Here is a 16,181-nt window from a genome sequence, read left to right on the forward strand (position 1 = left end):
TCAGTCTTCACAGCGCGTTTACTGTTGCATTTGTAACAACAAACAAACCTACACCCACATAATTTTGTTCACAAAATGTACACAAAAGTAAAGTTTCTTTGAATTACTTAGTTATTTCATAATCTGCTTCAGATATTTGTAAAAATAAAAACAGAAAATAAAATTGTCAAAATTCTCCACTTCAGAGTGCCTATGTTCAACATACATTTTATATAAAAATACTACATATCAAATTCACTTTTATGCATTTAACCTTACACATGACAAAGACCTACGACTGTACGTACCGAATGATCTCACTCAGATCATAACCTGTCACTGCAAAAGCATAACCATCTCCGTCACAGAATTTAGCACCACAAATCTGTGTATCTGTCACACATTCGTTGTGTAAGTGGGCAATCTGCAAGGAGGTTAGAAAAACAAAGTTAGGTTCTGATTCATAAAAGCAGGGAAAATATGATTGGGGATAAGTTAAACCAAGAGAACAGTAAAGTAAAGCTGCTTTTATTTACAGTTTACATACAGTCAAAATAGGCATAAGCGTCATATTTATTTGAGGCTTTTAATGATAAATAGGTTATTTTTTAAAGTTTGAGTCTGAATGTAATCCTCACAGGTTTCATACTACACATGAAAGCTCAAATACAAATGTACACCTCAACTACTATATGCTACTATTTAGCTATCAGCTATTAATTTTCGGCAAAAAATTTCCAGAGTGGTCACATATCCTGCAAGAATAATGTCAGAAGCAACGAAAACCCTATAGTATGTCTAAGATGAAACTTGCTAGGGGATAAGTAACCAAAAACTTGTGGGGTGTACATATATGTTTGAGCCTGTTAGAAATAAACAGTTCAAATTCCTTGTCAAAAGCAAAAAACTGAAGACATTCACACCCATGATGACAAAATGAAAACTTCTGACTAGACATAAAAGTAAATCTAAAAAACATTTGAATAGGGTGAAAAAGCTCAATATGTTGTTACTCATTTCTAAAAAGAGAAACTCATATTTTATAGATTCATTACACAAAGAGTGAAATATTTCAAGCCTTCATTTCTTGTAATTTTGATGATTATGGCTGACAGAAAGCCCATGAAGTTAAACTTTTTCACGATACTCAAATTTTTTATTTTTCTTATATGTTTGTGTATATTAAAAGAACAAGCTGTGTAGTTTGTATTCTGATCAGTTACCTCCACACTGTTGGTTTCTGGTGTCATAGACACGTGCCAAACCCTGACAAAGGAATCCTCGGCAGCCGACAGAAGCTAAACCAAAGATAGAGGATGTTTTGGTAAAGCAGCTACGATGGTACATGTAGATTTACTGACCTCTTAAGCATTTGATTTTAAAAAGAGGTTTCAAATGAACATAATTCAGAAACAACCAATTGGTGTTCTAACTAACACTTTTTGTTCCTCTGCTAGAGTACATCAATGCCTACAACTACATATTTCCACAAACTGTTGAGTCCTTCACAGCATCCATTTTAGGAGCAATTTTAGTTCAATCCCTCCAAAAAGGCTCAGCTTTGGGAATGTTTACAGGTTTTCCCATAATTAAGCCAAATGGGTTATAAAATAATTGCTGATTTTAAATTGAATATGTTTCTTGTGCTGAAAAGCCAGTTAGTCTTGCACTGGAAACAGTACTCCATTTAATAAATTAACTATGACATTTAAAGTCTCTTTCTGTATACGTTTTACTTGGCAAGAACATCAAGTGGGCAACGATGCAGTATTTGCATCTTAAGGCATCTTTCCCACATTAGTGTGAAGCCATTTACAACAGAGTTTTTGTGTGATTTGAAATGTTGAATATCTAGCATTTGAAGCTTATGATGACTGTGAGAGTATGAATTTTAAATTATTGATTACCGCAAAAGTTGAGTACTTATTTCACGTTTACAGCTGAAATATGATCTCTCGGATTACCCACTAAAGCTACTTTCAACTTTGTAACTTTATTTTTTTTTAAATAATTTCTCATGGTACCGTTCCTATAGTCTATAGTGGCCTTTTTTAGCTCCTTGAGAATGGGCCACAGTGATTAGGGTTTCTCCAGTTTTATGAAGGATAGAGTCAGGCAACACTGCACCTCCCCCACCTTTTGCTGCACCCTTCCAGTCAGCTGGCTGAAAGAAGACTACTACACGTTGTACTCTCTTAAAGGAATGACAAATGCAGCTGATAATAGCTCTGGTTGCCAAATGCTCATAAAATTATGGTGTGAAAATATTCCACCAATCACTCTTATTATGCAAGTACAGTATAGCTGTTACTTTTTGTTTTAAATAAAACCGATTAGATCGAGTAATACAGTTTTGTTTTAAGTTTTCATACAATTACTTTAATACCATATAATTTTTACTCAGGTTTATTAATAGAGAATCTCACGTTGGCCTGATTTATACACAAGAAAACATGAAATTTAAAAAATGTTTATTAAGAGCCAAATATCACAGTTTGAATCTCTTCATATTGTTGGTGTTTGTTCTACTTCAGGTGTAAACCTTATGGGGGATGTTTGGTCGATGCAACTTACCAGACCAGAGAAGGGAGCGATGTCCAGAGAGTATATCCAGCGAGCATGAGCGTTGACCTCAGCGTGAAGAATTCCCGTCACAGCCTCATAGAGACGGATCTGGCCTGTGCCATAGCCCGCTAACACTGTGCCTTTCCACAGCTTGACAGATGAGCAGGTTATGCTTAGGGAGGGGTGGAAAACAAAGGATCAATACCATTCGGAAATAAAAAGAAAACCCAACAGGTATTATACTAAAGACAAATAAATCAAAGAAAGAGACAGAGAGAAAAAAAGGCATCAAGAGATAAGTTATCAATTGTTACAATTGGGTTTTCATTATAAGTCTTTAACTTAGCTTGCTGGTATGTTAGAAACATGAATCACAAAAGTATAAAAACAGTTAGGGTCATACTCTAAACCAGGGATCTTGTTAAGAAGTTGAAATTCCTCCCCAGACTTCCACACACACATGTTGCCGCCGTCATCTGCTGTGACCAGATTAGCTAAGCACTCCTAAACAGATGGAGACCATAACAGGGAGAAACTGTGTCATTTCTGTTTTCTTAAGTAGTTCATGGAAATATATAAAATCATATGTTAGTTGTGGATACAATCCCACAATAACACTTATTCAATGTGACATATTAAATACACAACGTACCTGACTGCCAGAACACTCCGATGCAATATCAGTGATGGCCTCCTTGTGTTCCTCCAGTACCTCAGACAGGGTAATATTGCTCCCTTTACTGGGAATATCAAACACCAAAACTGCCCCTGATGAAACGCCTGGACAACAAAACCACCAACCTTTAGAGTTTGTTCATATAAACTAAAATGTTTTGGAACTTTTGTACTTACCAACACATATGTAATTGTCAGAGACAGCTGATATCCCTCGTGCAAAGACTGCCTGTGCTGGGACAGAATTGATCTCTGTTAGTAGACTTAATTTGATATAGATCTCTGAAAAACAGCGTTAAAGATTTTAAATGCAAAGACAAGTATTAGTCCTCACAAACATAAAAAAACAGGGATCCTACAAATGTTCCATTTGAATTGACTTTTTATGCATCTGTAGAATCTGCAAAAATAAGTTAAACTCTCTAATACATAGAAATATGGACTGGATTTATTACACAAGATTAAAAAAAAATAGCAATTACATTACATTGTTTGGCATGTAAACCAAACCCAGTTTAAGAATTTTGAGTCCAGATAAAAACCCAGAAGTAAAGGACCTACAGGCCCAAGAAGACAGTGAAATTACTTCTTTTTCATTTTTGAATGAGTGTGTGTTTATTTGAAGTAACACAAAAACCAAAAACTCAGTTGTGATGTGGCAGACACACCAAATAGCCTTTTATTTTTCAGAAAATTAGATTTAAAAATAAAATATAATAATAATGGAATATCTGAAATCTCAAAGCTTTTTACTTTTTCCTTACTGATCAGGGCTGGAAAATAACAAAATCCAGGTCCATACTTTTTACATATTCTTAATAAATCCTGAGTAAACATGTCAGTACAGCAGCTTTGTCAGAAAATCCATATAAAAAAAATATTTGTTTTTGATGTTGATGATTTTCTTTATGCATTACCCAGAAAGTGGAGAGCAAAGCCAAGAGGCAAAATGCTGTTCTGCAAAGACCCAGTTGAAGGATATTGGACCAACATGTTTTTCCACCAAACAACTCAAAAGTCAATCATATTAAAAATATACCACAAGTAAATGAAGTAAACAAAGATTATGACTTCAAACACTGAGAATAATCATAATACATTCACACTCACTAAACTGTACAGTTGAGAAATTAAGGATCCAACACGAAAAGCATAAACCAGCCAAAGAAATCCAAAAACCTAAGGTATCTTTTTTTTTTTTTTTGTATTCTGAGGATGCATCAAAATGAATTTAGATGCATTTCAGTAATTTAAACTTCACATGAGGTTGATTACAGGCATGGTTGTTTGTCCTGTGTGTCTGTTTGTTGTCCTGTGACAGACTGGTAGCCTATCCAGGGTGCTTCCCCGTTTCTCACCCAATGACTGCTGCAGACAGACGCCAGTGACCCCCGACTTCAAAAGGACAAGCGGGTATAGACAATGGATGGATGGATGGATGGATGGACAGATGGATGAAATATTTCCTAGTTTTAAGGTTTAACTTCTAACAACTGAGACTGCCTCTTCTCTGAGTGAATTCAGCAAATCCACTGTCTATTATGTTAAGATTACCTGTGGGTGCTTCCGGAGTGTCCAGTGCATGCCAGTACACCATGATTGAGCCATCAGATTCATACATCTAAAAAAACAGATTTGTTATGGAGAAACATTGCTGTTAAGATGAATACATTTAGAGATTACTTAATGACACATGCTCAGCATGCATCATAACTATAACTGACACATCCTGTTAAAGAATTGCCTGCCAGTGATGGAGAAGAGCTTTACCTGGATGCCTTTTTGAGATGACACCACCAGCAGATCACGAGAGGGTAAAACACAGAAAGCAGCCTGTTGTAAGACATTTCACTTGATTAAAATGAAAAGGTTAATCGCCACAGTAAAATCAGACTTAATCCCATTTACTAATATTACCTATATTCTATCTCTTCTGCCATTAATTCCAATAAAGTTCAAAATATTCCACAAGGAAATGAGACTTCTTCAAGAAGCTGATAAATCACTGATTCCTTGTATGTAAAGAAGAACTAACTTAATTTGCCCATGTGTCATGTAAACAATCATCCAGCCAGCAGGAAGAATAACTATATAATACATAGTATAAGGCATCTGAATACATGAAACTCAACTTTAAAGTTATTTATTTGGCTTGCTGAAATGAAATAAAAGTGATATTAAAAAAAATTCAGATTAGAAAATGTCACTTAATGCAAACATAATATATGTCAGTGGTTAATGTGCCATTAATATACACTACCGGTCAAGAGTTTTAGATACACTATCTCACTTAATGGGTCTCTTTATTTTCTTCACTATTTAAATTGTGGTTTCTAACCAAAGTCAACAAAACTGTGAATGAACACACATGGATTTATGGAGTTAACAAAAAGTGTGGAATAACTCTAAACATTTTTATATTTTAGATTATTCAAAACAGCCACCCTTTGCTTTGATTACTGCTTTGCTCTCTTGACATTCTCTCAATGAGCTTCATGAGTTGGTGACCTGAAATGGTTTTCCAAACAGTTTTGAAATAATTTTCCAGAGGATCATTGAGACGGCCAAAGGTTAATATTTCAATCATCACAGCAAAGGACGACTACTTTAAGGAATCGAAAATATTAAAACATATTTAAAGTTCTTTTACAGTTTTTTTTGTTTGCTACATAATTGCATATGTGTTCATTCACTGTTTTGATGCCTTCAGTGAGATCTACGTACAATGTAAATAGTGATAAACATGAAGAAAATCATTAACTGAGAAAGGCGTTCTAAAACTTTTTACCGGTAGTGTATGTTAACTGAGCATGTCAGGGTATTTGCAAGCAGAGATCTTGAGTCGCTCATTTTTAAGTTTCCTGAAAGAAAAACTGTTTTGTGAAGGCTTTTAGACCCTTTGCTCTCTATTTTCATCACAGAAACAATTTGGATTCTTTACTCTTTAAAAGCCCATGTCCATGTCCACTTATTTAGGTATTATAAGTAAATGTTTAACTTTGCCATAGCTATTTGTTGACTTAGTCAGCAATAAGAAAATGGTTAAGAAAACTCTAAGATGCATTTGCTTCTGTTTATGTATGTAATCATGTATATAACAAATAAGAAATCGATCACTCTGTTGGTCACTGTGAGTAGATGGTATCAAGACATATGGTCCGACCTGCATGATGAGCGATGTGCTCGTGGCAACATTGGGTTCTTTGGACTGCAGCTGACGGTGGGAGTAGTTGAGGCCATCCCAGGACGCACTGACAGTGTTGACGACGTTTGCATGGACCACCGTGAAGTAGGTAAGACGTCTGGGAGCGATGCGCAGCACGCTCAGGTTATTGTACAGCGCCGAAGCGCTGTTTTTGATCTGGATGCTCTTTTCCTTGTGATACATGGTGTCCTTAAAACAACGAAGTTCACTGAAAAGTGAAGAAAAAGAAGATAATCAAAGAACAATAGGTAGAAAAATTTGAGTTATTTCTTTGCAGTCAGTCAGTATGTACCCGGTAAGAGCCCAATGAACGTAAATGTTACGGCTAGCAGGCTAGTCATGTTAGCGAAGATTGCTTTCAAGTAATATGAACTGATGCTAAAATTGACAATTTTACGAAACGCACTGCTCCTACCCTTGTTTCGGACCACTCAAAAATGGTCTCTGCATTCACTTGTCTTCACGGAGCATCTGTCATCAAATATAGCAGGTAAAAACAAAAAAAGACAGATCTGGTTTCGGCCTAGCAACAAGATTACTAATGCGTCCTCCGTAACCATACAGACAACGCACACTCTACGTCCTACGTCATCGTGGTTACTCAGCGACCAGAAGTTTTGTAGGGAAATTCTAATTCAGACAGCTGAAATACTTAAAACTGACCAAAATTGAACTGTATCATTTTAATCTTATTACATATTCCATAAAACACCGTTGGTAATTTATAAACCGTTATTATTGGTTTCTGTTATTAGGGTGCATAATATAGTAGCCTGTTGGAGTAGCATTGTTCTCAGCCTTTTAATTTATTCTTTTAAAACTTTACTTCCACGGTCTTCATAGTTGATACATTGCTGACCTGCTACAGGTCATTGCTGGCCACTAGACACTCGTGTTGATACTCCAGTATTACTGTTTAAATGTATTTAAAATGTATTTTATTTTTATTGAAGCCTCTGAGCCAAGACATCCTGCTCCGCAGGAGCAAAAAGGCAGCTCAACTATCAAGGAGGTCCCACCTCCTGACCCTAAACAGGAGGAGAAAGATTTTATCGTTTATCGTATCAGTGGGGACCAGTGGAACGGTATGTTGGGTTGGAAAAATAAAACAGCAAGAAATCCACTTGTATTAAGTAAACAAAGGAAAAATATAGAGTTCAAGAAAAAAAATGTGATTTGAAAATTAGTGATTAAAATAAAAATAGTACATTAAAATTGGAATATATATATATATATCGGATTAATTAATCAAGAATTTAATAAATCTCTTCTTTTTATTATTTTGTTGCATGTAATGGCACACTAATTTATATTTCTAGCTACTTTTTGGCCCAGTAATTTTTTTTGTTGATTCATTTATTTATTTATTTATGTATTTATTCTTAATTATGGCAGGATCGGTCCTCCACAGCTACACCCTGGCAGTTACGGACATAATTAAACTTTTCAGTAATATCTGAATATATTGAAAATGACTGTCAATGACAAAACATATAACAAAGGAACATATACCAATCTTTGTTATATGTTTTTGTCATTGATAGTTATATTAAATACATTCGGATATTATTGAAAAGTTCATTTATTTCAGTAACTCAGTTCACTAAGTGAAACATATAGTATATATCAATTAAATACAGACTGATGTTTTAAAAGCCTTCAATTGTGTTGATTTTCTACTTACAGCTAATGGAAACATGACATTTAGGATTTGAATTTTACATAGACTAATAACATTTTAATACAGAAATGTGAGCTTAATGAAAAGTATATTTAATACCTGCTTAAAGGTTGTTATTTTTAGCTAGTTTTAATCTAACCAATTAGCTTCATTGGAACACATATTCTAGTTTAATAAACATGACTGTATGTTGCTGCTCTCTGTTAATAAGCTTATACCCTACACTGAGCTACCACACAAAGACTGTTGGGTCCCAAGTCTTGTGCCTGGATGAAGATTTTAAATGCATTTGTATTTTAATCTTCAACATTCAGTCCATTTTAAAAGCATTCACGCCCCCTTTTCACATTTTGCGATAGTGGCACCACATTTAGAATTGATGTGATGGACCAACACAAAGTAAAGCATAGATGTGAAGTTTAAGAGATGTATCCTGATTAGTGAATAGACCTGTCTTGTGTGGAGATTAATTTAATCATAAATCCAACTGTTCTCTAAAGGCATCAAAGATTTGTTAGAAAATAAAATAAAATAAAATCATTATGTAAAAAGAAATTTTCATCTTATTTTATTCAATCAATGTCAATATTTATTTAATTTACTTAAAGATTTATTTTTTTATGTATTTTTCTATTTATTTTATAATGCAGTTTTATTTTGTGACACTAGTTTAAGAGATGTATCCTGATTAGTGAATAGACCTGTCTTGTGTGGAGATTAATTTAATCATAAATCCAACTGTTCTCTAAAGGCATCAAAGATTTGTTAGAAAACAAAATAAAACAAAATCATTATGTAAAAAGAAATTTTCATCTTATTTTATTCAATCAATGTCAATATTTATTTAATTTACTTAAAGATTTATTTTTTTATGTATTTTTCTATTTATTTTATAATGCAGTTTTATTTTGTGACACTTTTATTTTGCAGCCCCTGTGACACGTGTGACAGGTGTGGGGCTGCACAGTGGCGGAGTTGGTAGCACTGTTGCCTTGCAGCAAGAAAGTCCTGGGTTCGATTCCTAGCCGGTGGTCTTTCTGCATGGAGTTTGCATGTTCTCCCCGTGCATCCGTGGATTCTCACCGGGTACTTCGGCTTCCTCCCACAGTCCAAAAACATGCCTTTTTTTAATTTCATGTTCTTATATTCAAATGAGGGGGCGGAGTTTTGTCTGTGGCTCGGCGCTGGGCCGCTGGGCCGAGCTCAATTCGTGGCTGTGGCCGGCAGAAGCATGCCGCTGCCTGCCAGAATACAGCATGCAAAGGGAGCCAGGGGATTCTGGGAGGATGCCAGAAGGTGCCAGACTGGCCGTAGAAGCCTGCCACGGCGGTTGCCACTGTTTTTGTGGAAGCTGTTTGTGCAATAAGTCTTCGTCATCCTTTCAGCACATCATACACACATATAGTGCTATTTATTTTCCATCTCAAGTAAATACAACCACCTTATGTTATGGGTCTAATGCTGTTTATTAAATAAAAACCAATAACTGATGGTGATGGTGTAGGGGTTAAGCGGGCGACCATATACGGAGGCTACAGTCCTCGAAGCGGTCGCCCCGGGTTCGAGTCTCGCTCTCTCTCTACCCTTCTTTCCTGTCTGCCTACTGTCAAAAAAAAATAAAGGCCACTAGTGCCGAAAAAATATCTTAACAAAACAATAATGACATTCCGTTTGCTGATAATCAGCATTGGCTCCCACAAAAACAGCGGCAACCGCCGTGGCAGGCTTTTACGGCCCGGCACTGGAATGTCCTGGCTCCCTCCGGCATCCTGTCTTCTGGCAGGCAGCGGCATGCTTCTGCCGGCCACTGCCACGAATTGAGCTCGGCCCTGCTGTCCCAGCGCCACCCAGCAGATGAAACTCCACCTCCTTATTTGGATATAAGAACATGAAATAAAAAGAGCTTAAAATGAAAAACTTTTATTCCCATATAAAAGTGTCACAAAATAAAACTGCATCGTGAAATAAATAAATAAATACATCTTTAAGTAAATCTTGAAATGAATTAAATAAAATAAGATGAAAATTTCTTTTAACATAATTGTATTGTTTTATTTCATGGGGGCATTTATTTATTTCAAGGAATATTTATTAATAATTTATCAATAGCAATATTTATTTATTTATTTAATTTTAAATCAAACGGCTCTCCATACATGGGGATCTGTTCTCTTCCATAGACACTAATGTTGTACCATAGAACGGTGCTCGCGCAACCTATCTCGTTAAGGTAGGCGTGAACGTTGTTAGGAATAAGCCAATTGCCATTAACCACCACCGCTCAACACCAATCAGAGAAGTACGTCTATATCTAGCAAGTTAGAATATCCCTTTGCACATGGAAGACCATGTTGAAAGGGGAGCTGTGTTTAACTGTATTTATTGAAGTCGTGTTTTTCATCATTCCAGCAAAAACTGTTTAGAACATGAAAATGAAGCAGATCATAACAGAAGAACCAGCAGAGGTAAGAGTTGTCTGAATCACAGGTATTTAAACTCGGCAGTTGGGGAGCTAACTGACCCAAGTTAGAAGTGTGGTGCTGCTAAAATGTTTTATTTTTCCCCAGCTGGAAAACTTTTTAAATATTTGTTACACATTTTCAGCTCATACAAACTTGAACGTTTTTACTGGAGTACTTTTTGAATGTAAGTACAATCAATATGTAAATGATAGGATAGCTGATAGCTGTATATAAAAAAATCATCTTTTAAAGCTATGTACCTCACTGTGTGTAATAATAATAATAATATTTGAATGATCTTTAGACTAGAATTACTGAAATAAAACGTTTTATCTTGATGATATGTTACAACATGTCTAAGTTAATCTGCTGTTTGGTCTCCAGATGCATCCATCCGATTTCTCCCATGATGACGATGATGAAGAGGAGCAACTTGATGCTCCTGTTAAACCCAAAAGAATCAAAGTCAGTGAAGAGGAGGAGGTGGTCTACCACCCAGTGAAACTGTCCCGGAATGATTTATATAGACCTCCAACAGCTGAGGAGCTAAATCACCTGAAAGAAGCTGAAAGTCTGTTCCACTGCAGCCTTCTTAAGATGCAGGTGAGACTCCTGTCCTGGATCTAGCTGTGGTCTCAGAGCTTGTTGTCCCATGTAGAAAATTATCTTTCCAACATATTTTGTACAAACGTAGGCAGTAATCTGTCCTAAGAATAAAAGAGACCTGCGTTTAAAAAGACTGTGAGGGCAATAACTTTCGATTCAATTCACCTCAGTTTTATTATATTGCACCAATTCACAACACATGTCATCTCAAGGCACTTCACAAAGGGTTTGGAATGGTGCAGGGTTGTTTGGGAGGTTAGAATAAACTACTGAGTGTTGGCCATTATAGAATGGGCTATATGTAGGGGCACTAAGTAAAATAATAAACTGATAAAGTTTGTCCATCTAGAGCCCACTGATGGCCATTGTTATACTAAAAACCACAAGGATTGGGGATACCTCTATCTGTCAGACTGATTATAACCATTGGAAAAGAGAGGGGGTCATACAGGTAGCAGAAATGGAGGGTGTGTTTGCACCTCAACCATAACTGAGCTGGTTTAGGCTAAACCTGATTCCCCCTTATTCCAACCAACAGGGAGGGAGGAAGGCAGAGGTAAGAATAATTGGTGTGTTGTTTCCTGTTGCATTATGTGAAAGGTGGGTAACTTTAAAATGGGTTAAGTCAATTCAATCGAATCACACAGATTTTAAGTCAGGGACATACATTCCAATTAATCCTAACTATTGAACAGTGCAGTCAGATTCAGTTATTTATTCAAATTGGTTAAAAAGTTTTCTATCTAAGGAAACCCAGCAGATTGCATCCAGTCAGTGATTTGCAGCATTCACTCCTCCTGGATGAGCATGTAGAGACAGTGGACAGTCACTGGCGTTGACTTTGCAGCAATACTTCATACTGAGCATGTATGTAGCGACAGTGGAGAGGAAAAACTCCCTTTTAACAGGAAGAAACCTACAGCAGAACCAGGCTCGGTGTGAGCGGCCATCTGCCACGACCGACTGGGGGTTTGAGAGAACAGAGCAGAGACACAAAAAGAACAAAGAAGCACTGATCCAGGAGTACTTTCTATGGGAAGGAAAAGTAAAATGTTAGTGGATGTAGCTCCTTTAGTGGCTTCATCTAGGAAGAAAAAACAGATAAACTCTGAGACAGTTTTCAAGTTTAGAGTATGAAAGAGAGCATATACAGTTAGTCACAGTAAGAGCTCAGTCAGTAGCTATGTCTATAAGAAAAGTGGGGTTAAACACTGAAAGACAGGGCCAAGTGTATAGATGCTTTATGCCTGAGACCATGGTTCTAGGTGTTACATTTGGATTCAGATTTAGGCTACCATTCCAATATAAAAAATAGATTTTTTTTAATATAAGAAATAGATCAAACAAGATGTGGACATAATTATCCATACCTTTGTCACAAGCCAATTTCAGTTATTGTAATAACTGTTACTGGCCTGCCAAAAATGTCTATGGGAAAACTTCAACTCATTCAAAATGCTGTGCCTAGACTGCTGACCACAACCAAGAGGAGAGACTTGAGGCTGCACTATATATTGTCATCCCAATATCAGTGTGTGCAGTATTCATATTGCAAGGAACTGTTTGGAGTGCAAAGATTGTTGGCTAATGTGTGTTATGATCTTGCATTTTACATGCTAATATAATATTTAGCTTGGTAGTCTCACAGCAGCAGATGGTCACATTGCACACAAATGACATTGCCCAAAATGCTACAGGTCACAGACATATGTGCGCAGACGCTGTTGATCCCAGTCTATTGAGTGAATTATATCAGGAAGGAAATGTATTTTAAATGAGTGACGGAAAAGGTTATTACAACGGGTTAAATTTGTTATTTCATGTAATGTTGTCATTATATGTGTAAAAGCTGCATTTGATGCCATTTAAGTGTAATCTAGACTCTTAATTACAATTTATTCAAAGGCAGTTCAAGATTAAACTTTTTTACCCTAACTTTTAAATATTTTATATTATTTTGTTGTTATTTCTACCTCCTTTTTTTTTGGTTGTAATTTTATGTATGTATTCTTATATTTATTTATTTAAATTATTTTATTACATTTTTGAACAATTTGAACAAATTCAAATAGATTATTCCTACAAGCCTAAATATTCCATTTGAATGACTTCATGTTGGTGCCTATTATTTGAAGCATTTTAATCTACATTTGAATGTATGAAAGTTTTTTTAATAAATAAACACTTACTTTCTTGCACCTTTCACCAATAACAGATGGAGGAGCTGCTGAAGGAGGTTGCCCTGAGTGAACGGAAGAAACAGCAAATCGATTCCTTCGTGAAAACAGTCACCAAGCTGCTCGAGACTGTGCCGGCATCACCAGAGGTTGAGGTGTGTATTGTTGTAAGACGTGAGCTGCTTTCACAGTTAGACACAGAAGATTATCTCTGTTACGCCATCTCTGCATGTGGAACCAGGTTTGTCACACAATCTCTCACTCTGTGTTCAGGTGAGTGATCTGTCGTGGCTGTCTGGTGCAGTTAAGATTCCTTTTCTCCTGGTGCCCAAAACAACAAAGGGCAGGTTCCACATGGCACCTCCAGCTTCCATTGATCTGATCGGGAGCTACCCGCTTGGCACCTGCATTAAACCGCACGTGAAGGTGGATCTCCTTGCCACAATCCCAGCTGTAAGTCATCCCTTAAAGCCTGGACATTGTTTGATGCTGTTTTTCACTGACTGGTTAATGGGTGTTAAAAATAAAAAAATAAAACACTGGATTACTGTCAGCACTTGACCTTATTTTTTCCTATCAGGATATCCTGCACCCAAAAGATGTTTTAAACCAGAGGTATCCAAGGAAAAGGGCCCTCTATCTTGCAGGACTTGCCCAGCACCTGAAGTCCTCCCCTGACATCGGGACGATGCGTTATTCCTGCCTCCATGGGAACAGACTCCAACCAGTCCTGCTGCTGACTCCCCCTGGTAATTAATTTTAAATGGACAGCTTAACACACCTTTCAAAATTGAATGATTTTGCTTGCATTCTATAGTAAGTCAAAAAGGTCTGAGATCATGTGTGTTTTGATGATCCGTTTTTCAGGCAAAAACTCTTCCAGTTTCACTGTGTGCGTTCATGTCTGCCCACCTCCTGGGTTCTTTAAGCCCAGTCGTTTTCACCCCCAGAGGAATAACATCAGGACAGAGTGGTATACTGGATTGCAGGCTTCCCACACTGGTAAGGAGGGTATTTATGTAAATACGATTATTCTCATTCATGTCATCTAATCGCCAGCAAATCTTTTTTCCCCCTGATTGTTCGTAATTAGTATGTTAATAAGTTCAGATTTGTTAAGCCATTTTTGCTTCATGTTTGTGGAAAATTATACAACTTCAGGGCATTTTAAAAGCAGAAAAATGGGTGATCAAGTTTGAATTTATTGCAGATTTTCTTCTACCAGGGTCAAAATGATACATTATGCTCAAATACACCAGTACCACTGGCAGCAAAATAGGCACACAGCATGATGCTGACAACACCATGCTTTCACGATAGTTCTTGTGGCCAAAAAGCTCTAGTGTTGTCTGACCATAAAGCTTTTTTCCAGGAGGCATCAGACTTGTCTGTTTACATAGCTGCAAATTTTAGACAAGCTAGAAGGTGTCTGTTTTGGAGCAGAGGCTCATTTCTTGGTCAGTAACCTCACAGTAAATGTTTCATTCCAATAGGACAGTGATCCCAAACACACATGAAAACTGATTTTAGAACTGATAAAGCAGACTAACAATAAGCTTGTTTAACCAACTATGCAAACAATAATTATAAATTTTATGTGAAGAATGGTCAAAGATTCTAATGCTGCCAGAACCTTGAGTGAGTGATTTATCTTAAACTTGGCAAAGATCTGAATAATATTAGAGCCTGCACATGGTCATTACAATTTGTTTTTTACAACATTCCTGTAGGATATGCATGTGAACCTTTGGCCAGAAGTGTTTATGTATGTCCTTACCCCATGTGTATAATCTCAAGTGTTATATTTTGTTTGATTTCAGAGAGCAGTGAACCTCCAACTCCACACTACAACAGCTCTGTTGTGGGAGATTTATTGCCCAGGGCTCACCTCCAGTTCCTTTCCGCCATCCGCTCCCAGTGCTCAGCTTTCTCTGATGGAATAACTTTGCTCAAAGTGTGGCTTCATCAAAGAGAGCTAGATCAGGTAGACAGCTTGCAGTACATTGTTTAGATCCTTTTTACATATTTATGCAAGCCGTTACACCCCTATTTCTGTCAAAATGCCTTTTAGGGCACTGGTTGTTTTAATGGATTCCTGGCCTCCATGCTCTTGGCTTACCTGCTGATGACCCACCGAATCAGTAACACCATGACAGCCTATCAGCTGCTTCGAAACAGCTTGAATTTCCTAGGTACAGAGAGTAGTAGCATAGGTCCATGAACCTGGCTTCTGAGATCAGCATTTCACCAGCTAAAACATTGTAAGGAATACTCAGCTCTGTTTTACCTTTTAGCATCTACAGACCTGACTGTGAGTGGGATAAGCCTAGCCAAAGATCCTGATTCCACAGCTGTGAGTGAACCAAGTCAAGTGTGAAACAGTCCACTTGTGCGTTAAATACATTTTTCTAAGACTTTTACTTACCAACATATAATAAATTAATATTTTTCTTTTCTTTTTCATGCAGCCATCTCTTGTAGAGTTCCACAATGCTTTCCAGGTTGTGTTTGTTGACCCTTCAGGACATCTTAACATGTGTGCTGACATGACTGCTTGTACCTACAAACAGGCAAGTACCGTTAAAACCAACCGTTGGTTTAAATACAATGTGTGTGCACAGTGACAGTGTTTTGACTTGTTGATGTGCAGTTGCAGCACGAGGCATTTGTTTCAATGCAGTTCTGGGACGACCCAACAGTAGACGGCTTCCACTGCCTCCTAATGACTCCCAAACCAATGATCAGGACAAGCGACCATGTCTTCCAGTATGTTTGAGTTCTTCTAATAATGCCTCACAGAAGTGTCCATGTGGAGTTTTTTCACAGTCAGT

At 37.0% G+C, this 16,181-nt stretch overlaps 2 protein-coding genes across 5 annotated transcripts in view; one reads left to right on the top strand and one right to left on the bottom strand.

Moving 5' to 3' along the window:
• Positions 1-7,000, bottom strand: wdr54 (WD repeat domain 54). Its single transcript, XM_047381944.1, has 10 exons — positions 6,840-7,000; positions 6,383-6,632; positions 4,990-5,052; positions 4,774-4,840; positions 3,397-3,453; positions 3,197-3,324; positions 2,948-3,048; positions 2,554-2,716; positions 1,203-1,277; positions 1-403 (listed from the first exon to the last, which is right to left on the bottom strand). The coding sequence occupies exons 1-10, from the start codon at positions 6,872-6,874 to the stop codon at positions 272-274; spliced, it is 1,071 nt and encodes a 356-aa protein (XP_047237900.1). The 5' UTR covers positions 6,875-7,000; the 3' UTR covers positions 1-271.
• Positions 6,379-16,181, top strand: part of nol6 (nucleolar protein 6 (RNA-associated)) — a 25,057-nt gene continuing 15,254 nt past the window's right edge. Inside the window, exons 1-12 of one of the 4 annotated variants that reach the window (XM_047381940.1) lie at positions 6,425-6,512; positions 10,515-10,570; positions 10,952-11,170; positions 13,389-13,505; positions 13,624-13,803; positions 13,931-14,099; positions 14,218-14,352; positions 15,171-15,334; positions 15,422-15,542; positions 15,645-15,703; positions 15,819-15,920; positions 16,001-16,116. In XM_047381940.1, coding sequence (XP_047237896.1) covers positions 10,532-10,570; positions 10,952-11,170; positions 13,389-13,505; positions 13,624-13,803; positions 13,931-14,099; positions 14,218-14,352; positions 15,171-15,334; positions 15,422-15,542; positions 15,645-15,703; positions 15,819-15,920; positions 16,001-16,116 — 1,421 coding nt within the window. In that variant the 5' untranslated portion in view covers positions 6,425-6,512; positions 10,515-10,531. Of the gene's footprint in view, positions 6,513-10,293; positions 10,405-10,514; positions 10,571-10,634; positions 10,752-10,951; positions 11,171-13,388; positions 13,506-13,623; positions 13,804-13,930; positions 14,100-14,217; positions 14,353-15,170; positions 15,335-15,421; positions 15,543-15,644; positions 15,704-15,818; positions 15,921-16,000; positions 16,117-16,181 lie in introns of those variants that run through there. The other 3 variants (XM_047381941.1, XM_047381943.1, XM_047381942.1) reach the window with 3 other exon arrangements.

Source organism: Girardinichthys multiradiatus, chromosome 12 (genome assembly GCF_021462225.1).
Source record: "Girardinichthys multiradiatus isolate DD_20200921_A chromosome 12, DD_fGirMul_XY1, whole genome shotgun sequence".
Taxonomy (NCBI): Eukaryota; Metazoa; Chordata; class Actinopteri; order Cyprinodontiformes; family Goodeidae; genus Girardinichthys; species Girardinichthys multiradiatus.